The 22,699-nt window shown below is 42.4% G+C and overlaps 3 protein-coding genes across 7 annotated transcripts in view; 1 reads left to right on the forward strand and 2 right to left on the reverse strand.

Annotated features, from left to right (window-relative positions):
• Nucleotides 1–127: 127 nt before the first annotated feature.
• Nucleotides 128–4,613, reverse strand: LOC115184664 (transmembrane protein 116). Of its 4 annotated transcripts, none has more exons than XM_029745441.1 (11): nt 4,069–4,613; nt 3,711–3,757; nt 3,538–3,601; nt 3,196–3,324; nt 2,680–2,784; nt 2,523–2,572; nt 2,246–2,329; nt 1,875–2,016; nt 1,645–1,789; nt 1,439–1,515; nt 128–1,348 (listed from the first exon to the last, which is right to left on the reverse strand). In XM_029745441.1, the coding sequence occupies exons 1-11, from the start codon at nt 4,141–4,143 to the stop codon at nt 1,133–1,135; spliced, it is 1,134 nt and encodes a 377-aa protein (XP_029601301.1). In that variant the 5' UTR covers nt 4,144–4,613; the 3' UTR covers nt 128–1,132. The 4 variants fall into 4 exon arrangements, with proteins under 4 accessions (XP_029601301.1, XP_029601300.1, XP_029601299.1 ...); XM_029745440.1 differs by having other exon boundaries at nt 1,439–1,518; nt 4,069–4,612; XM_029745439.1 differs by having other exon boundaries at nt 128–1,515; nt 4,069–4,611.
• A 335-nt stretch (nt 4,614–4,948) lies between these two features.
• Nucleotides 4,949–8,465, reverse strand: LOC115184746 (ectonucleotide pyrophosphatase/phosphodiesterase family member 7-like). The gene is made up of 5 exons (XM_029745445.1): nt 8,155–8,465; nt 6,997–7,142; nt 5,804–6,427; nt 5,458–5,655; nt 4,949–5,262 (listed from the first exon to the last, which is right to left on the reverse strand). The coding sequence occupies exons 1-4, from the start codon at nt 8,390–8,392 to the stop codon at nt 5,620–5,622; spliced, it is 1,044 nt and encodes a 347-aa protein (XP_029601305.1). The 5' UTR covers nt 8,393–8,465; the 3' UTR covers nt 4,949–5,262; nt 5,458–5,619.
• Nucleotides 8,466–11,007: 2,542 nt separating this feature from the next.
• The window catches only part of LOC115184763 (copine-4), a 98,747-nt gene continuing 87,055 nt past the window's right edge, over nt 11,008–22,699 (forward strand). For both annotated transcript variants that reach the window (XM_029745446.1, XM_029745447.1), the window contains exons 1-2: nt 11,008–11,296; nt 22,488–22,681. In XM_029745446.1, coding sequence (XP_029601306.1) covers nt 22,511–22,681 — 171 coding nt within the window. In that variant the 5' untranslated portion in view covers nt 11,008–11,296; nt 22,488–22,510. The remainder of the gene's footprint in view (nt 11,297–22,487; nt 22,682–22,699) is intronic.

Genomic DNA, 22,699 nt, shown 5'->3' on the forward strand with positions numbered 1-22,699 from the left:
AAGCCATTTTTATTGAAATGACTGTAGTGGCAAATACATAGTCGTTCAGATTAAAACATTGTTTTTTTAAAAACTTTTTGCAGAAAGTTGAAACCAAAAACTTCAGAGGAAGTAAGACGGTCTCTGATTTCGTCAAAGCTGGAGGCACTGACTACAGCCTCATCTTTGATAACTGCCATGATGCAGCTGGTCGGATGTGGGAGTGAAACAATATTTTATTGTTTTGATGAGGCTGCAGCTGTTACTATATTTTAGCTGCAATGCCCATTTCATATTGATGGATTGAGTTAAACTGAAATAAAGTCCAATGCATTGACAGACTGTACATTCACATTCTTTTCATTCAGTTTCATTTGCATCTCAGAAAAAAATAAATTGTATGTTGTGGTGATGTATTTATCCCGTTGTCATGCCTGTCACATTTTATGCAAGGCAATAATTGCCCCCTTTGATAGATAAAGTTTAGAATTGAACTCAAGGAGTGAGCATAAACTTACAGTAACATTTCTGTGACCAAGCCCATGCATGGCGAAAACTAAACATTACACACGCTTGCGTATCTACGACCATCACACAACACCACGGGCCAAACTCGTACGTCAAGCAGCATCTCTGTGAATGGAGTTCCTTTGTTCCATCAAGATGAAAAGTGACAGGCTGCTCACTGTTTCCACTAGGTTGGGCTCAATCAGGGCCCCTCTAAATCAAAGACATGCCAGTCCGTTACAAAGCCTTTCACAAATATCCTCGGCTGTCCCCAACTACTGTGGGAAATTCTAAACACTAATGTAGAGACAATGTTTGCACGACCGATGCAGTCAAAACAAGTGAGGGAGGGAGTGACTCTGATTCCCATGAAAGTACAGAGCTCTCAGATCCTGTTTCAGAGCTGCTCTTCCTCTCGTTGTAAATTCCCTGGTTCTTCCTTTTTTTTTACGCCTCAGCAGTTCAGCCTCTGTCTGGTTTGACCCTGCTGTCCCTTGTGTACAGCCTTGGGTATTCTTGCTTCATTGGTATAACAGGTGCTTCCCAAGGTACTGTCCCCAAGATTCAGAACCAAACCGTCACTCCCAGTCTGGCACAAAAGGCTTTGTTTAATTTCTTTTGCCAGTTTCACAACCGCCATAGTAAGTTAATGTGGTGTCGGTAGAATACCAGATCCTTCTATATCATCTGGTTTGGGGGATGGTGTTGACCATAGAGTTTTATAGCCTTTCTTCTGAGATCTCAGAAGTGGCGTCTGGGTGTCCATGTCCCTTAGAGCATCTTTGCTAGCTGAGCGGAAGTGTGTCTGTGTCCAGCCGTACACCACACAGTTCAGAAGGCCTTGAGAGGATGAGGTGAAGGCCTGGGATGAAGATGAGGAAGTAAAAGTTAAGCCATGGACTGAGGTTGCACACGTCTTGGATGTAGGTTTCAGAGCAGCTGGCAGTTTTACCTGTAAGATGTACAGAATGACGCCCACAACTCCCTCCACTGATTTGGGGTTGTACAGAATCATGGCTGCCAGAAAGACTGCTGAAATGAAAAGGTAAATAAGGCAATATATCAAAAAGGAGAATGTGATTTTCAGCTGCTACAAATATTTTAGCAAGCCCGGGGGGGCCCTAGGATTCTGAGCTGGGTGAACAGTACTGTAGTTACCTGGGCCCCAACAGAAGAAGAAGACAGAGGGGTAGAGGAGCATGTGTCGGTCCAGAACACGAAGCGACGCCCACTGCCTGTCGCCTAGGAAACCACTAGAACTCACACAACGTCTGTAAACAGTGCGGGCTTTTCCCATGAGCACCTGGTGTAGACAAAAGAAGTGTGAAGCCAAGATACGTTTGAGTAAAATAAATATAAGATGGTAACCATGGGATAGGCTGACTTACCACAATGCCAACAAAGGTGAGGAGGAACGCTGCCAGGAAGACAGCAATACTGTACATGTGTACCAGGCGGCAAGCTGAGTCCACCTCCATCTTGCTCAAGTCAGTGGACATGAAGAGTGCCTCCGTGTGCATTAGAAGGCACCTAATATGCAGGGAGAGGGACATTAGTCAAACTGTTATGCACCTCAAATCAACAAGAGATATGTATAAAAAAACATTAAAAATGACCAAACATTTAGCACGGAAGTGCGTGATATGAATTCTGATTGCCTTACTAAAACTGCAAACCTTATTGACACACAATTATCTCTATCCCAAAGCAATCTCGCTTCATGATAATACTCCTACTTTGATGCATGCTACAGACCTACTTGTAAGGCTGGCTGAAGTTTGTGTAACAGTGGTCCATGTTTCCTGGTACCAACACTGGCAGCATCAGCAGCACGGGGAGGCCACTGGAGGAGAAACGGGGACAGGACATTTAGCATACTCCCTCTATTGGATGCATAATGACATCTACTGAACTTTAAATAGGTCAAGCATATACTAGGCCGTCATTGTAAATAAGAATTTGTTCTTAACTGACTTGCCTGGTTAAACAAATACATGTAAATGAAATACTCTTTCTGTGAAATAGTCCATGCTCACCATGACAGGACTGCAGCAATCTTGCTGAAACTTCTCAGTTTGGTGGCACACTTCAACAAAACAGAGACCAGACTTTAACCAAACAGTTGAATATGGGGAATTACAGACAACCAAATGTGTAAGACATTAAAACGATCATTTATCAGGTAGCACCTACTTGGGTTGGGTATCCATGAAGGCTACTGTAGAATCTGTTATTTAGCCCAGAGTACAGGGTCCATACATAGTTCAATGTGTAGAAGAACGAGGTCATATACAGCATCTGTTAAAAGACAGGGGTTCTCCGTCAGTGGTCACCATGAATCAACCAACATTTACTTCTATTTTAGTGGTGAGAAGCATGGTATGACGTGTCAATGGAATGGTGTTCCCTTTCTGCGTATCCATGGAGATTAGATATCTAGGACCATCATTGGTTTTGTTGTGGGGTTATATATCATGTTCCCTTTTGGGACAGAATATTCCAGTGCAAAAGTACAAGGGAAATGGGTCAGCCACATCCAGACTCCTTTGTCCCGATCTAACAGAATTGAAGAGGCGTCAAATTGGGCTAGATTTGCTGCTCTACTTCATTTGGGCCGGATCTAGATCGGCCTTGGTCATCTATTTCTCAGAGTGAAACATGAAGTCAACTCTTGCTGTAAATGAATGTATTATATGTCTGTGTACATACCTGTTCAACGATGTGTAGGTTGTAGCAGGTGGCATGGCTATCACAGTCCTGGGTGAACAGTACTGCTCCTATCAGCCAGCTGACTGCCAGCAGCAAGTCTGTCACACTCAGTAAGAACAATGGCTGGATCTGCAGAGGAGGTAGTATTGGGCATTGTTTTGGAGTCTAAAGCACAGTCATGGTATTGTAGGTAGGTTAATAATATTGTTATTAATAAAAACAACAACAATTGGATTTATATAGCGCCTTTCTACCAACTAAGGTAGGCTATAATATATGCTTAAATGAGGAAACAATTAAAACCAACTGTAGAGGGGATCATCTGTAGTGTTTGTAACTAACCTCAGGTGTCCTTATAAGGTGTTGGAAAGTTGCATAAACAATTATGGAACCTGAACCGACAATGCTGCAAATAACAACAACAAAAAACACATTGGGAAGAGCTCTTGACTTGACCTGTGTGATCACCAGATTGTACAATTACAAAGAGGTTGTAAATGCTGTGCCCTGCTTACCTTAGCACTGCCATTATCATCTGGATCCATCTGACTGCAAAGTACACCTTTACAGGGGAAAGGTGTTGATTAGAAACCAAAACAGTCACTATCCCTACCTGCAGAGGGCGAGGCAGATCCTATAACAGATCCTATAACACTACTCTGGTCAATTGGGGAGAATAATCTCATCCACTTTCTACAGTGCGAGAGGGTGGTCCCACCCCCCAAAGCCATGCAGCAGACACATGTGGCAACGATGTAGCTACAACTTAGAAATACACATTGCTGTACACTGTACAGTAGTTTAAATACAGGACAACTACAAATGAATAATCACAATACTTAATACTTAACACAATACTTGTAAATTACTTACAACAGTCCAGTCCTCAGGAGTTGTTGTGTTTTGCTCCGTGTTGTTTGAGACATCTTGCAAGACGAAATGTAACATTTTTTCTTAATTCTTAGAATAAAGTCAATTGTAGAATATATATATGTCGTTCCCAAAACATTCAGCCATAGCTTAAAACAACAGAGACTAGTTGTAATGTAGGCTGAGTACCCTAGACACGCACGGATCCAAAACTGAAGTGGTTGTACAGCAGTTTAACTTCACATAGAATGCAGGGCGCGCTCACTCTCCGTTTGACCTAACCGGTCCTGCTTCGTCACATGACCACAACAAGTGTAGCCACTCATCATGGCTGGTTTCAAAATCATATCTTTTCCATTAGGCAATAGCCCATAGCCTATTCACCCTTGTTGTTTAAATGTCAAGTCACCACTTCACCCGGCAATAACCTTGGCCATGACAAAAATGAACTGCATCAATGTGAAAAACATACACTGACTGTACAAAACACGAAGAACAAGTGCGCCTAGCGCAGCTACCACCATACCCCGTTCAAAGGCACTCAATATGTTGTCCTGCCCATTCACCCTCTGAATGGAACACATACACAATCCATGTCTCAATCAGGTTTAAAAATCCCCCTTTAACCTGTCTCCTCCCCTTCATCTACACTGATTTGAAGTGGATTTAACAAGTGACATCAATAAGGGATCATAGCTTTCACCTGGTCAGACTGCCATTGAAAGAGCAGTCAGAGTGCAGTGTAACTGCAGTTATGCCACGGGTTTGACAAAACATTTATTTTTACTGCTATAATTACATTGGTAACCAGTTTATAATAGCAATAAGGAACCTCCGGAGTTTGTGGTATATGGCCAATATACCACGGCTAAAGGCTGTGTCCAGGACGTGTGTTAGAACAGCCCTTAGCCGTGGTATATTGGCGCAAAGGGGGTCTGACCCGGTACTAGATAGGTGTACCTAATAAACTGGAAACTGAGTGTATAATACAATCAGATGGATATTGTTGATGAAAATCATAGTGAATGTGATTCTCCTTAAAAATATATGTTGGTTATGATTGATTCAACTATGCAATTCTTTTCAGTTAACGAACATTACGGAAAATAACCGACATCATAAATAACTACATGACAAATAAAATGTAGACAAATATCGATGCCAAAACACCAAGGGACATCTGATTTCTTCTCCCACCTGTGTAGAGAAGAATGGTGCCATTAGTTATGTGATATAACCATTTCTCATGTCAGTCTTGATAATTATCTTATACCAGAAGTATCATCAGTGGAGCACACATTAAGGTTGATATCTTCTTGTATTAGAATGAATTAATAGACACTGTCATGCATTTTGATACTAATATGCTTTCTAGAAGCTCATAGCTCGTACCGTTCTGAAGCAGCATGCCCTCAGTGACAGATAGGTCCAGCCCCTAACAATGGCTCCCTATCTGCAGCAGCTTGCACATTAGAGGGTAGATGTGGACACTGTCAAAGGGCTCGGACAGATAACTCTTCTTGAAATCTGGTCCAAAAGCACGGAAGATGGTCTTCATGTCCATTTCGTCCATATGGAATCCATGATCTCCTTTGTTCACGTAGACGATCAACCGTTGTTGAAATTACATGCATATCATAATTGTTTTTATTTTTTTAATCTGTGATATTTTTACTTTACCATTTTTTACTTTATACATACTATATGAAGTGTCTTTAAAGTTAATACCAGTACCTACCAAGTTTAAGTTGAAACCTAGATCAGCAATGACAATAATAGGCTGCATTCTGTCATTCTTGGACAAATGAAAGTTCTCTGGCATATCTTCCTTCTTGTAGACTGTGAGGTTTGGGGCCTTCATGAGAGCATCATAAACCTGCTGTTCCTTTCCTTTCTTCGGTGTGATCATTCCAAACCCGCCGTAGTCAAGGAGCTCAAAATAAACCAAGTTGAAGAAATTCAGGTATTTAGAGAGGATTATCTCATCTACAAGAGGTCTTTTTTTAACGGTGGTCATGCCATGGTCAGAGGTGATGATGACGTTCAGGTTATCTGTCAAACCATCTCGCTGGATGGCCTCCCTCGGGTATCCGATGGTGCGGTCAATCTGCTTTATTATGGTTTTCCTGTCAGGATGGTCTGGTCCTTTGGCATGACCCACGTTGTCAGGCTCTCCATAGTACAGAGTCACAAAGTCAAAATCTTCTTCGGTGAACCAGCTCAACACAGTGTCAATATTCTGATGCCACTCTGTTTCGTTATCATCTTGTTGACCTGTTTCCTCAACCACCGCCCGGTTTACACATTGACCACTGTAGTTGGCGGCTCCTCCTGGAAAGAAAAAGGAACCTGTTTTCAGGCCCTGAAAGAGAAGAAAAGGTATGTATGCTTGTATGTATGCTTCTAATTACAGGGTGTAGTAGGGTCTTAACTTTCATCAGAGCTACTTCATTCACGTAAAAATAATCAAGTCAAATCAAACTTTATTTGTCACATGCGCCGAATACAACAAGTGTAGACCTTACCGTGAAATGCTTACTTACAAGCCCTTAACCAACAGTGAAGTTCATGAAGAGTTTAAGAAAATATTTACCAAATAAACTAATGTACAAAATTCAATAAATTATAAAAAGTAACCCAAAAACATAACAATAACGAGGATATATACAGGGGGTACCGGTACTGAGTCAGTGTGCAGGGGTACAGGTTAGTTGAGGTAATTTGTACATGTAGGTAGGGATGAAGTGACTATGCATAGATAATAAACAGCGAGTAGCAGCAGTGTACAAAACAAATGGAGGGGGGGTCAATGTAATAGTCTGACAGTGGTTTCTGTAGCTGTCAGTAGGAGGACTGTAAGCTAAATCTGCATATTAGACAAATAACACTTGATATTTTATGTCCAGGATGAAATCCTGACCAGTTCCTCACCTGGTTTTGTGCTGTAATCCACAACGGTAAGGCTCCATTGTCCCACCACTCAGACCTCTTCAAGGTAGCTTTATGGCCCACTTTCTGATGAGTTGTGGAATTAAACATCATATTGTGAACAACTCCATGATCCTCTATCCATCTCCCTGTGAGAGATATGAGAAGAAAATAGAATGACGTAAATATTTTCTAATGCCAACAACCTTCCAGTTTGAATTGTCTTTTCGTCATGACATTATGATAAACAGTATCCAAAACCTCAATGATGTGTCTTATCAAGGATATCAAAGATGGCATTTACAACTTTAATTGCTGTACTATAATTATTTTTTATCACTGTCATATAAGAGAACATTTAGAAATTGTCTGTAGATTTGTGTGTTTTTCCTGCATTAACAAATGAAAACATAAGGTGATTTCCATTTCTCAGGAATAACTCTAGGGTCAGATTAAAGTGAGGTCAACTGCCCAGAAATAAAGTAAGCAGCAAGTTTGAAGAGATTTGTATTTAAATAATTAGGACCCGAAGGATATGTACAGTATGTGCCCATTTACAGTGTACATTTGATTTATTTAATTTTAATTTTACCTTTATTTAACTAGGCAAGTCAGTTAAGAACAAATTCTTATTTTCAATGACGGCCAAGGAACAGTGGGTTAACTGCCTTGTTCAGGGGCAGAATGACATTAGATTGTCCTAAAAATCCGAAAGAACATTTCATTTACATTTTAGTCATTTAGCAGAGATAAGAGCGACACACAGGAGCAATTATGCTTAAGTGCTGTGCTCAAGGGCACATCAACATATTTTCCACCTAGTCAACTCTTAACCACTAGGCTACCTGCCAGCCAGAACACTGGCAAGTGAGGCTACTTTGTAACGTGAGTGAGATCATGGTCAGGACTGGGATTTTCTGGGCACATGCCACAAACAAAACTGTTTATATGAAAACATGGAAATATTTGGCCAAAGAAATCAATTGTCAATAATCCATCAACAGTAGTGGGCTACATTTGACTTCAAAACCAGTTTTGAAACAGTAACTTGGGCCCGTAGTCACATTTTACCCAAGGAAATACTTCTTATTTGAGAACTTCAAACAAGCTACTCAAATGCACGCAACAAGTCAATAGCATTTTGTAACTCTTCTGCCTTACCAGTTATGGTGGTAAAGTGAGATGGGGACGTCATGGTGATAGCCGGAGGGGTGATGTACTTTGCCTTCACTCCATCTTCCACTAACTTGTCCATGTGAGGGGTGTCTACGTCTTGATCATAGTCCCATCGGAAACCATCAAAGGAGATCACCAGCAACTTGTTGTGTGTCCCCTTGTTCAATGGTTTGCACTCTACACTGAGAAAAACTGCCATTCCCAAATACAAATCCAACCACATCTTGATGTCTTGGCTTGTGTGCACTAACTAATCCTGTTGGGCGAGATGGATGTCATTTATAGTCATCATTGTGGTCAGGAAGATAACACTCAGAACACATGTTATCTTCAAAGGACAAACCTTGAATGTGCCTTGCTTTAATAGACAGGAGGGGTGTTATCAATTGTTATCTGAAGAGAGATTTCACCTAAGATGCCTAGAAATTAGTCTATGGACCCAAGAGTGTCATTAACCCAAGACTAAGATCTGTCTACTCAGCTACTCAGCATATAGGTAGAGTTATCTTTAGTTGTGAGTGAAGTAATGGGTCAGGTAGGACCCTGTAATGATGCTCTAAACAGCATGCCAGAGCCCTGAGGTTAAACAAGGTATTTGACAGCCTCTACTTCTATGCCTTGTACCTCAGTAGACAGATCTTAGTTTAAAAAAAATCTTTGCTGTCCAAAATACTCCACCAACAGCTTCTGTTCAAGGTAATCCACCGTATCAACAAAACAGTAAAACATGACCCTGAAAATGACGATGAACTATTAACTTTCCTAAAATCAATCTACTAAAATGTCATTGTACATGATAGTAATCTTATCTAGGTGACCTCAGGCAGTGTCCCAACCCATTAGGGGTTGCAGCAGGTGACTTTGCTGATAGCTGCTTTATTGAGGAAAACTTCTACTTTCTATGACTGTGATACTGTATGTGATTCTCTCACCTAGCTATCTTAAAATGAATCAATTAACTGTCGTCGCTCTGGAGCCATAGGAGGACGGCTCATTGTAATGGCTGGAATGGAGTTAATGGGACGTTATCAAACAGATCGAACATATGGAAACCACGTTTGACACCGTTCCATTCATTTCTTTCCAGCCATTACAATGAGCCGTCCTCCTATAACTCCGGATGATTTGAAGTTGAATGAGCTTTTGTAACTGTAACTGATCAGAAAGCAGTCCATCTGCTATGACACATTTCTACCCCCTCCCTCTCCCCCCAATAACGTTGATATAATATCAATAAATACTCACATTTACCCTTTCATTTTTATTGATCATTCAATAATGTCATGGAAATAGCCTACCAATGATTTCATAGCAATGTACACTAAACAAAAATATAAACGCAACATGTAAAGTGTTGGTCCCATGTTTCATGAGCTGAAATAAAATATCCCAGAAATTGTCCATACGCACAAAAAGCATATTTCTCTCACATTTTGTGCACAAATATCTTTACATCCCTGTTAATGTGCATTTCTCCTTTGTCAAGATAATCCATCCACCTGACAGTTGTGGCATATCAAGAAGCTGATTTAACAGCATCATCACCTTGCGCTGGGGACAATAAAAGGCCACTCTAAAAAGTGCAATTTTGTCAAACAACACAATGCCATGTTTTGAGGGAGCGTGCAATTGGCCTTCTGACTGCAGGAATGCCCACCAGAGCTGTTGCCATAGAATTGAATGTTAATTTCTCTATTATAAGCCACCTACAACATCATTTTATAGAATTTGTCAATAGTTTTAGAAAATTTGTCAGTAGTCCAACCTGCCTCACAACCGCAGACCAAGTGTATGGTGTTGTGTGGGCGGGCAGTTTGCTGATGTCAACATTGTGAACAGAGTGCCCCATGGTGGCGATGTGGTTATGGTATGGGCAGGCTTAAGCTACAGACAACGAGCACAATTGCATTTTATCAATGGCAATTTGATACCGTGACGAGATCCTGAGGCCCATTGTCGTACCATTCATCCTCCGCCATCACCTCATGTTTCAGCATGATAATGCACAGCCCCATGTTGCAAGGATCTGTACACAATTCCTGGAAGCTGAAAATGTCTCAGTTCTTCCATGGCCTGCATACTCACCAGACATGTCACCCATTGAGCATATTTGGGGTGCTCTGGATCGACGTGTACGACAGTGTGTTCCAGTTCCTGCCAATATCCAGCAACTTTGCACAGCCATTGAAGAGGAGTGGGACAACATTCCGCAGGCCACAATCAAAAGCCTGATCAACTCTATGCCAATGAGATGTGTTCATGCATGAGGCAAATGGTGGTCACAGCAGATACTGACTGGTTTTCTGCTCCACGCCCCTACCTTTATTTTAAGGTATCTGTGACCAACAGAAGCATGTCTGTATTCCCTGTCATGTGAAATCCATAGATCAGAGCCTAATGAATGTATTTCAATTGACTGATTTCCTTATATGACCTGTACCTCAGTAAAATCTTTGAAATTGTTGCATGTGTTGTTTATAATGTTGTTCAGTATAGTAAAAACGTGTTTCGTAAGCCTATCAATGCTTACACCCCTCATATCCTCTTGCTTGTCCTCAAGAGCAATTACTAACAATTAGTCACTAAACCTAGGGTTATGTGTGAGAGGCCGATTACCATAGAGTGAACAAGATCTGACGAATGGCTTTCTGACAGATCAATACAGAGTGGTGAACTAACGTGAAAGCATCTATTTATCATTTTGAGAGTATGTGGCAGGTACGAAGCACAGGATATTTCAAATGTGGCAGTTGTAAACTAATTTAAAACGACAGTCACTAGAGGGCAGTATTGTCAAGTTAGTGATAGCGCGGTGCGCAGCAACACCTCATTGAAGAAGAGGGTGCATCTGAAGTGATGCGGGAGCCAGTGAAATAATCTTTGGGACTGTTCTCCAACCGTCTTTCATAAAGAGGAAAGGGGGAGACACAACTACATTGAACGTCAAGAGGGCAGGTTCCTCTATCGCTGCTGATATAAACAATGGATTGAGAATGGGGTTTGGTTCTCTGTGTGGTGAAGTCATCTTTCTTAGCCGAGTTTGCTCAAATCGGAGTCTTTGAATTTGAAAAGTTTTTTTTGGTCAGCATCACTGGTTTGGGATTATTTTTGTTCATGTTTTTATAAGGTGAGTTTAGAATCAATGACAAAGTATTTGCATAAACATGCATTGAAAATTGTTGATATTGAACATATTTTAATAATATCTGTTATAGTGCACTTTGTTGATCAAAATGTTTCTGATGATGGAATTCCCCCAGTTTTACATAGGCCTAGTTTATTATGTGTGACACCTGCCTGTAGATTCTCAAGGCTTTTTTTTCAAGGTTGAATAATTGACTGGTTGTAGGAAAGGCTACATCGATCAAAGCTTCTGCAAGTGTTGCAGGAAAATGTGTTGGTAACAGTAATTCAAATATGTCCAGCAACACTGAGGTCATATCTACCTGTCACCGTACCTGCTCTTGCCAATCTGCGTTATTACGCAACTGAATTCAGCTGTGGAACCTGGTGGGGTTTTATTTCATCTGTATGAAGTTATGAGCATCCTTCATTCACCCTGAATGGATTAACAGGGCAGGGTCGTTCTGGTTTCCAGTCACCTAATATAAACAGGGATGGTTATCTGATGTAGTTTGTGCTGCAGGTCACTAGAGTACCCAGCTAGCACATAATGTTCTAAGAACCATATGTTTCTTAGTGCTTGGCGAGAGTGGGGTTGTCCTACAGTTATTTTGCATACAACCTTCCCATAACATTTCCTACAGGTTTCCTCTATTCAAAGTCATGTTCTCAGAATGTTCAGAGAACGTTAAGAAACAACGTTCTTCTGTGGGAATTTCAGTACTTAAGCTTAACGTTTTCTGCAGGTTTCCTCGTGGTTCTATTTAAAGTCATGTTCTCAGAGAATTATGAAAACTTTCCATAAAAACCACAAGAAAACATGAGTATAGTTCAAAGAACGTTCTGAGAATATTATTTTAAAACATATACATTCTGTTCTCAGCATCAACAAAACTCTCTCTGTCCTCTATCTGGTTAAGTGAGTTCAGGTGTGTTGGCCTCACCCATTAATTGATCTTAATGAGGGCTTGTTTCCTTTGACATAGGGTCTGTTTGAATAGACTAAATTGAACAGCTTTGTGAGTAAAAAAAAACATGTCATGCTAGCTCCATCCTGATGGCACAGTTGACTAATTTCATGGATAAAGAGCAGAAGATCATAGGTTTGAATCTCACAATAATAATTTAAAAAAGTAACCTTTATTTAACTAGGCAAGTCAGTTAAGAACAAATTCTTATTTACAATGACAGCCTACACCTGCCAAACCAGGGCGACACTGGGCGAATTGTGTACCCCCCTATGGGACTCCCAATCATGGCCGGTTGTGGTACAGCCTGGATTCAAACCAGGGTGTCTGTAGTGACACCTCTAGCACTGAGATGCAGTGCCTTAGACCGCTGCACCACTTGGGAGCCCAATGCCATGCCATGCCACAATAAAAATACATGTGTTTTTTTTAAATGAATGCCTAAGCAAATACATTTCCATGTGTCTTATCTGTGCTTGGACTTCAAAACAGTTAAACTAAGCTAGCAGTCTTATTGAAACATGGCCTCAGAACGCTATTTAATTCACTTCAAATAACCTATAATTTCTGTTCTCAGAACATTAATAAAACCTCCCAGGAAAACCTTCAGGGAACCATAGAAAAATGTTCTCAGAACCTCCCTACAACCTAAAAATGTACATTCCCAGAACAGGAGAAATGTTCACTTCTGTTCTCAGTGTTTAAATAACTTTCAGTTTTAATGGTCAGGAAACTTTTGGCTTTGTTCCCAGAATCAATAACGTACATTCCCACAACTTCCAAGGAACTAAATTTGCTAGCTGTGTATGCTATTTGAAAAGCAGGGGAATATTTTATATAGGAGACATTTTTTTCACTAAAATGTTGCGAAACTGGTCAAAACGGCAGTTGTTTGAGAAAGTTTGAAAAACACGTGGTAGTGCAGTTAGTAAAACTGCTGTAACATAAGTTCCATACTGAATAAACTGTCTCCGCATTTGACAAGCAGAGAAGTAGAGGAAGGTTTTAATCCCAAATATTTTTGTCTAATTCTTTGGTTTAGTAGTCAAAATGATAGTTGTTTGGTAATGAATAAATCTGCTAACTTCTGACATGATTTACAGAGGCATGAAAGACAGGCGATGGGTTACAAAAATGGCTCTAGTTACAGATTGATAGCCCCAATTTGAAATCCGACTTCGTATTTGAAAAGCAGAGAAGTAGGGGAATATTTTATATAGGAGACATTATTTTTCACTAAAATGTTGCGAAAAGGGTCAAAACGGCAGTAGTTTGGGAAAATTTGAAAAACACGTGGTAACATTAGTAAAACTGCTGTTATGTAAGTTCCATACTGAATAAACTGTTTCCGCATTTGACAAGCAGAGAAGTAGAGGAAAGATATATTTGTCTAACTCTTTGGTTTAGTGGTCAAAATGATAGTTGTTTGGTAATGAATGAATTTACAGAGGCATGCAGATGCTAGCTTTGTGATTTGAACTACCAACCTTTCAGTTACTGGCCCAATGCTTTTAACCACTAGGCTACCTGCCACCCTGTTGCACTGCCCTACTTTAGTCTAACATCTCTCCCAGTCTTTCAATAGAACTATTTTTCCTGATCAACACCCTGAATTTGAACCAAGAACAGTGCTTGACTTGGACAGGAGCTCACTGGAGCTGAGTACCAGCATCTCAACATTTCTACTGCTTGGGCTCCTGTTCCTCTTATAGAATACTAGCTCAAAAGTATTTTAGGGCTCCTGCTCCTAAATATAAACATGAGAACCGGCACCTATTTCAGTCCAAGTCAAGCACTGACCAATAATCGAGATTGACACAAAAAATTGCTTGCTTCTAAAGGCATGTAAAATAATAATAATAATACTACTTTTTAAATAAAGACCTGTAGCTTACACACATGTAGGCATTAGTAAAAAATATAGTAAATTGATCAAGAGAATTATACCTAACCAAATGATCTTGTCTGATCAAGTGCAGCTGCATGCCTACACACAAACAGTTGCTCAGAGAGAGAGAGCGGTTAGAGGGAGTTCCCCCTAAAAGAAGCCAACAAGGAACTGACAGTGATGTTTCTATGAATATGCAAATACACCTGAATCTCTCTCCTGTGAGTGGCAGAAAAACATAGCTGATGTGTTATTGACAGCTGAGTCTAACTCATACTGCTCCTGTTGATAGCATTCACAGGAGGTTGACGGAACCTTAATTGGGGAGGACGGGCTTGTGGTAAAGGCTGGAGCGTAACGAGTGGAATGGTGTCAAATACATCAAATACATGGTTTCTATGGTTTCCAGATGTTTGATGCCATTCCATTTTCTCCGTTCTGACCATTATTATGAGCCGTCCTCCCCTCAGCAGCCTCTTGTGATGCCTTTCCATTCCGTCCTACCCTGGCTTCTGTGTGTGTCTAAATTAATTAAGACAACTCATTAATTCTCTGCCATTTTAAAAAGAAAGAAGAGCTGGGATTTACCTTGTTAGCACCGACATGTGTTGGTTAACCTGATGAGCTGACCACTGTTAAATAAATAATGACATTCATTGGAAAGGTAAATGAACGGATATCCAACTAATAACACGCTTCCCTTTTGGTCTGCCTCTGATAGCACGTATGAGTAATGACTGGCTGCTGCACACTGACTGCTGTATGATTCATTGTTTTCAGGTTTAGAGTAAGAGGTGTTCTCTCACTGCCTTCTGTTTCCATGAATAACGAAGAGGCATTTTTATCATTGAGAGATATCAGCTTACTGAAACCAGGACGTCTTGAGGCATCACTTCAGACTGACAGTGACGTGTAGACGGTTACCCGTGTGGCTCAGTTGGTAGAGCATGGCGTTTGCAACGCCAGGGTTGTGGGTTCGATTCCCACGGGGGACCAGTACGGAGAAAAAATGTATGAATTCACTACTGTAAGTCGCTCTGGATAAGAGCGTCTGCTAAATGACTAAAATGTAAAAATGTACACTTAAAATAAACTTGCCAAAAAGTTCATCCCCACACAAATGTGTCCTTTGCCTTGCTGAGAATTCCATCACTACAGAGAGTCTGAGATGGTCCCTGCATCTGGTTTTCAGTGGCTAGGGTGAAATTCAGAAAGTATCCTTTCACCTGTAATTGAGCTGAGTGACTTATGCTTTTTCAAACCCTATAGCTCTGGAGCTCTGCGGACTGTGCAAGCTTTGGTTTCAGTCCAGCACCGACAGAACTGATTCAAAGGTTTTTATCAGAAGTGTTTGAATACGGTGTGTTAGTGCTGGGCTGAAGCAAAAGCCTTCCTATAGTTGGACACTGTCAGAGTGAGCAGGTGTTGTAGAGTAGCTGTAACATTCTACCAGTGGGACTGACATGTTGAACGTAGTATCTACCCACCAGTGGAAGCTGCTGAGGAGAGGATGCTTTTCATGTGTTTGATACCATTCCATTCACTCCATTCCAGCCATTACACGCCATTCCAGCCATTTTTATGAGCCGTCCTCCCCTCGACAGCCTCCATTGGTACTCACCTCGTTCTGACACCTCGTTGAATGACAACACACAACCCACCAACACCAGGCAGGGACATTCCTCTCTCCTTTCATCTGAAACTGATCCAAGCTTTACTTCTAAAGTTGCTTCTGAACCCATTACCCTCCCCAATGATTAAATACGCAGCGTAAGAGACAGGCCTTTGTTAGTGGAACCACGTTTGAATCACATGGACGGGTTCATTCATCACTCATTCAGTGAAAGGGTAATTACTAGCGTCAAAATTTTGCTTAACTGAGTTCAAAAATATGCAGTGAGCTACAGGGATTTCCAGTTGTATATTTGTCTGTTCTCCTGGCATGACACGTAGGAACTCAGGATGCAGTTGTATATTTGTCTGTTCTCCTGGCATGACACGTAGGAACTCAGGATGCAGTTGTATATTTGTCTGTTCTCCTGGCATGACACGTAGGAACTCAGGATGCAGTTGTATATTTGTCTGTTCTCCTGGCATGACACGTAGAAGGGGTGGAAATGGAACTCAACTCCACGACTTTCACAGTACAGTACAACAGCAGAGGGTTTGGTAGCAAGGTGTGTCTGACGCTGTGAGAGTTTGAGAATGAAGGTTGGAAAAAAAGGGGATCCCTTCCCCTTGCTTCCATGGCAACTGGGAAATATACAGATCATATTCGAGTCAGAGCTCATTATGCAATGAATAGTTCAAGTTCATAGTAGCGTCCTGATTATCTGCAAAGAATATGCAAATTATAACAAATGGGTACATTTCTTCCGGTACATATATTGCCCAATCCTTAACCCCAACATCAGTCAGGCAATGCCTCTACCCCCCATGGTGTTGACACAGGCAATAAGCAGACCCATTTAGTGTCTATTCCAATGGAGCATGGAGGTTAGTGTGAGTGGCAGCTCATATTCCCCCATAACATTCTCACACCATCAGTCCATCTCATCAACCATGAGAATAAATTATGTCATCCCCAGCCCTGAGCCTCAGGCATCATGGGTAATGAGAGAGGAAAGAGAATGCGTAACATTCAGATGATTGACGTTTGTATTTCAACCGTGTTTTGAAATGATATACTGTAATCAGATTATGTTGGGTTTGCTGTGAATAACATCTGATATCCTCCAGGATTACTGGCCTCCTGGCTCAGGAAGTGGAGCTGAACAGGAGGGAAATGATACTGTAACTGACTGGCAATAATGTGACAATGATAATGCATTATCCAGTGCCAGGGGGAGTGATACATGTGTAGGATCTTAATTGGATCACTCTGTTGTAGGAGAACTTTCCAGGAAATGTAAAAGTTGTAGTTTATTCAAGGATTAAAATGTCAGATTTGATTTGCCCAAATGAAAAAAACAAAAACATTTCCATTAACTATAATCCACATAGTAATACACATTTCCTGTTGCTGCAGGATTATTTTCCTGCTGTACATAACTGTCTCAAATGAAGATCCTACATCTGTACCTGACTTAGCGTGGGTAGCCTATAGCTCAGTTGATATTCTGACGTGTGAAAGAAGGAACATGGAGCAGATAAAGTCCTTCCTCATGCCCAGATCACACTGAGCTGCTGGGAGTCAAGCAGGCAATGGAAGGATATCCTGCTGGATTCCAGCAAAACCTCTCCAATCCACTGGGATTTCCTGCTCATGTTGTGGAGATGAACCTAAAGCCTCTGTGAGACCTGACCAGGGGGAGTGCTGCTCATCGCCAGGCCGAGAGTGCGATGGCAGGAGACAGGCAGAATGGGATTTACACAGTACGGCTCTGGAAATGAAACAGTAGACATGACATTCATTTAGCAGACATTCATATCCAGAATGGCTATTGCCATTATGTCCGCTGGACTTCCAGAGTAGATTAGCTTCCCTCGATGAAGGTCAATGTGTTCAATTGAGTTGTGCTTCTTTGTTCTTGATCTTTCTTCTGCTATTGAACACTATGGTGCCGGCAACAGCCAGTGTTCTGTCTGTAATACGTTGCCATGGTGCCTGCATCAGCACTTTTATGAGGCCTGCTGTGACAGAGAGCAGCAGCACATCCAGTCACAGCTGTTAACACAGCCTTTACAGGTTGCCACTGTCTGAGGTCAGGGTTCTACTGTACGGACATATATACATTAACACACACACACACACACAGGCACACACACACACACAGGCACACACACACTTCAACAGTATGCACACATATACATCCATAATCCCACATACTGTATAGACAAATACACACACCTGTGTTTACAAACATAGAAGCACATTGCTACAGGCGTGTCCTAGAATAGAGTTGGCTCCTGCAAGTAGCCTACTTGAGCAGAACAGAAATAGCATGGGCCTCAGCCAGAAAAAAAACCGACAGTTCTTGAAAAATCGACCAGAAGTGCAGGGGAGTCAGGGCGTCTGTGCCAGTCTGTTTATTATTTATTTTTGGGTCATTTAGCAGACACTCTTATCCAGAGCGAGTGCATTCATCTTAAGATAGCTAGGTGAGACAACAACACATCACAATCGTATTAAGTACATTTTCTCTCAACAAAGTATTTATCAGCAAAGTCAGTGCCACTGGGAAAATATTTGTTGTTGTTGCTTATTGACTCACTGTCGTTCACTAGCTGTGCACTTGTCCTGTGTATGTGTGTGAAGGGATGGTTCATATTGATATGCTGGCAATGTGTATGCCTGGGAAAGAGTTTTCATGGGTTTACATTATGTAAACATGGCTGTTCATTTAGCTGTAATGTACGACCCTGTCAGCTGGTTAGGGAGCTTCTGGTGGCTGGATGATGGAGGACGGAGGTTTTGATGGATGAGCTTCAGTGGCGGTCATTGACGTTTTAAGACGAGGGAGGACGATTATTGTTTTTACGAGCATGGCATTTCTATTACAGCATATTGGATGACTGTCATTCAAATTCCATTCACCCAGCGCAATGTAACATCGATAGGTTTAGGCTACTACATGATACTCTAATTATCCCCATACCCATCATGAGGTTGCTACAAACTAGCCTAGGAATGAAGTTTACAATGTAGGTGCACAGTTCGAGATAAAAATTGGAGTAATCAAGGTGTCCGACAATGACACATTGAATACCACCTTGCGCACTCTTGCCTGCATCTAGCTGATCTAGGGTGTATTCAGTGGTCCAACAGTTGCAAACGAGAGTTTCTATTGGATAATTGAGGGACTGTAGCTGATGAATTGATAATCGGTTTTCAGATATTCTGATGCCCACTAACGGTGTGCCTATGGTTTGTAAAAATCCCTCAGACAAGAAGAGCAGATTGCCTAGAGGCTGTGGTGTCCGATCAATTTTCTCTGTCTCTCTCTCTCTCTCTCTGTCTCTCTCTCTCTCCCTCTCTCTCTCCACGGAGCGTTTAATTGCTCAGGGATCGGTCGGTGGGACTGTTATTCTGCGATGCCGCTAGCTATTAGCCTGTCAGGCTAAATCCAATTACTCAGAGAAGGACACTTTGATTAGAACACCACATTCTCTATCAGTTTCAATGAAAAGGGAAGTGGAATCTTCTGTCCATGTCTGTTTCCCCCGGGCTATACAGTGGTGGTAACCCTGTCTGTTTCCCCAGGGCTATACAGTGGTGGTAACCCTGTCTGTTTCCCCAGGGCTATACAGTGGTGGTAACCCTGTCTGTTTCCCCAGGGCTATACAGTGGTGGTAACCCTGTCTGTTTCCCCAGGGCTATACAGTGGTGGTAACCCTGTCTGTTTCCCCAGGGCTACAGTGGTGGTAACCTTGTCTGCTTCCCCAGGGCTACAGTGGTGGTAACCTTATCTGTTTCCCCAGGGCTACAGTGGTGGTAACCTTTTTTGCTTCCCCAGGGCTACAGTGGTGGTAACCCTGTCTGCTTCCCCAGGGTACAGTGGTGGTAACCTTGTCTGCTTCCCCAGGGCTACAGTGGTGGTAACCCTGTCTGCTTCCCCAGGGCTACAGTGGTGGTAACCTTGTCTGCTTCCCCAGGGCTACAGTGGTGGTAACCCTGTCTGCTTCCCCAGGGCTACAGTGGTGGTAACCTTGTCTGCTTCCCCAGGGCTACAGTGGTGGTAACCCTGTCTGCTTCCCCAGGGCTACAGTGGTGGTAACCCTGTCTGTTTCCCCAGGGTACAGTGGTGGTAACCCTGTCTGCTTCCCCAGGGCTACAGTGGTGGTAACCCTGTCTGCTTCCCCAGGGCTACAGTGGTGGTAACCCTGTCTGTTTCCCCAGGGCTACAGTGGTGGTAACCCTGTCTGCTCTCCCAGGGCTACAGTGGTGGTAACCCTGTCTGTTTCCCCAGGGCTACAGTGGTGGTAACCCTGTCTGTTTCCCCAGGGCTACAGTGGTGGTAACCTTGTCTGTTTCCCCAGGGCTACAGTGGTGGTAACCCTGTCTGCTTCCCCAGGGCTACAGTGGTGGTAACCTTGTCTGCTTCCCCAGGGCTACAGTGGTGGTAACCTTGACTGCTTCCCCAGGGCTACAGTGGTGGTAACCTTGTCTGCTTCCCCAGGGCTACAGTGGTGGTAACCCTGTCTGTTTCCCCAGGGCTACAGTGGTGGTAACCCTGTCTGCTTCCCCAGGGCTACAGTGGTGGTAACCCTGTCTGCTTCCCCAGGGCTACAGTGGTGGTAACCTTGTCTGCTTCCCCAGGGCTACAGTGGTGGTAACCTTGTCTGCTTCCCCAGGGCTACAGTGGTGGTAACCTTGTCTGAATTAACGAGCTGCTGTTGTCTTCTGATCCATAATATCACTTTCTTTCGATAAGTTATTATCAAGCCAAGAGCTTGGGACTATAAGGTTCTATCTGCATATTTGTTAGATTTATGTTATTGACGTAGCCTTGTTCTGTTCAATGTTCTCTACCTATACAGTACTCTAAATACCCCACAATTCATGTTGTTATGTTCAAAAGAATAGAAGATAAAAAATTGCTGACACCATTCAAACCAATGAGTGTTTGGAACTTCAATGCCAATTATCTCAGAATCATCTTTTTGCAGATAGAACCTAGTCCCAAGCTCTCAAATGGATATAAGAGATAGCCTATCACTGCACAAGTAGGAGATCTGGTATTAGTCCATTTAGATTTTTGATTTATTTTTGATTTTTTATTTTCACCTTTATTTAACCAGGTAGGTCAGTTGAGAACATGTTCTCATTTACAACTGCAACCTGGCCAAGATATAGCAAAGCAGTGCGACACAAACAACAACACAGAGTTAAGCATGGAATAAACAAACAAACAGTCAATAACACAATAGAAAAGTCTATATACAGTGTTGTGCAAATGAGGTAAGATAAGGGAGGTAAGGCAATAAATAGGCCATAGTAGTGAAATAATTACAATTTAGCAATTAAACACTGGAGTGATAGATGTGCAGAAGATGAATGTCCAACAGAGATACTGGGGTGAAAAGGAGAAAAAAAAAATAACAGTATGGGGATGAGGTAGTTGGATGGGCTATTTACAGATGGGCTATGTACAGGTGCAGTGATCTGTGAGCTGCTCTGACAGCTGGTGCTTAAAGTTAGAGAGGGAGATATGAGTCTCCAGCTTCAGTGATTTTTGCAATTCGTTCCAGTCATTGGCAGCAGAGAACTGGAAGGAAAGACGGTTAAAGGAGGATTTGGCTTTGGGGGTGACCAGTGAAATATACCTGCTGGAGCGTGTGCTACAGGTGGGTGCTGTTATGGTGACCAGTGAGCTGAGATAAGGGGGGACTTTACCTAGCAGAGACTTATAGATGACCTGGAGCCAGTGGGTTTGGCGACGAATATGAAGCGAGGGCCAGCCAACGAGAGCATACAGGTCGCAGTGGTGGGTAGTATATGGGGCTTTGGTGACAAAACGGATTGCACTGTGATAGACTGCATCCAATTTGCTGAGTAGGGTGTTGGAGGCTATTTTGTAAATGACATCACCGTAGTCAAGGATCGGTAGGATGGTCAGTTTTACGAGGGAATGTTTGGCAGCATGAGTGAAGTATGCTTTGTTGCGAAATACGAAGCCGATTCTAGATTTAATTTTGGATTGGAGATGTTTGATGTGAGTCTGGAAGGAGAGTTTACAGTCTGACCAGACACCTAGGTATTTGTAGTTGTTGACATATTCTAAGTCAGAACCGTCCAGAGTAGTGATGCTGGATGGGTGGGCAGGTGCGCGCAGCAATCGGTTGAAGACCATGCATTTAGTTTTACTTGCATTTAAGAGCAGTTGGAGGCCACGGAAGGAGAGTTGTGTGGCATTGAAGCTCGTCTGGAGGTTAGTTAAGACAGTGTCCAAAGAAGTGGCAGAAGTATACAGAATGGTGTTGTCTGCGTAGAGGTGGATCAGAGAATCACTAGCAGCAAGAGCAGCAAGAGCTTGATTGGGATCATCACTTCACATCTCGCGGATCTCATTTACCTTGACGGTCTAATTGGAGGGTTGAGATTAATTAGGTGATTACTGGACAGGAAAATGCTATCATATCCTGTCTGGTGTGCTCATCAAATCAGCATGGGATAATTAGCAGCAGTTTGACAGCTGTGGGGGCGGAGGGGCTTCTAAAGGAACAAAGAGCCCTCGTGATAATCAAGTTTCCTGAATGTAGTGTTTGGGGATGTTTGTGTGTATTTGTGAATAAAGTAGAGGAAGTGTGTGTGTGCGCGCGTGCGTGCCTGCGTGTGCTGAATGATGAGTGACGACTCCCTGTAATCACTGTGATATGTGTGTTTGTCTCCCTCGCAGAACACTCGCCACACACACACACCATGAGCAACATCTATGAGTCTGCGGCCAACACCCTTGGTCTGTTCAACAGCCCGTGCCTGGCCAAAGTGGAGCTGCGGGTGACCTGCAAGGGAATCTCAGACCGGGACGCCCTGTCCAAGCCAGACCCCTGCGTCCTCATCAAAATGAAGTCCCACGGACAGTGGCTGGAAGTAAGTGGCCTCTCACTC

Source organism: Salmo trutta, chromosome 3 (genome assembly GCF_901001165.1).
Source record: "Salmo trutta chromosome 3, fSalTru1.1, whole genome shotgun sequence".
Lineage (NCBI taxonomy): Eukaryota > Metazoa > Chordata > Actinopteri > Salmoniformes > Salmonidae > Salmo > Salmo trutta.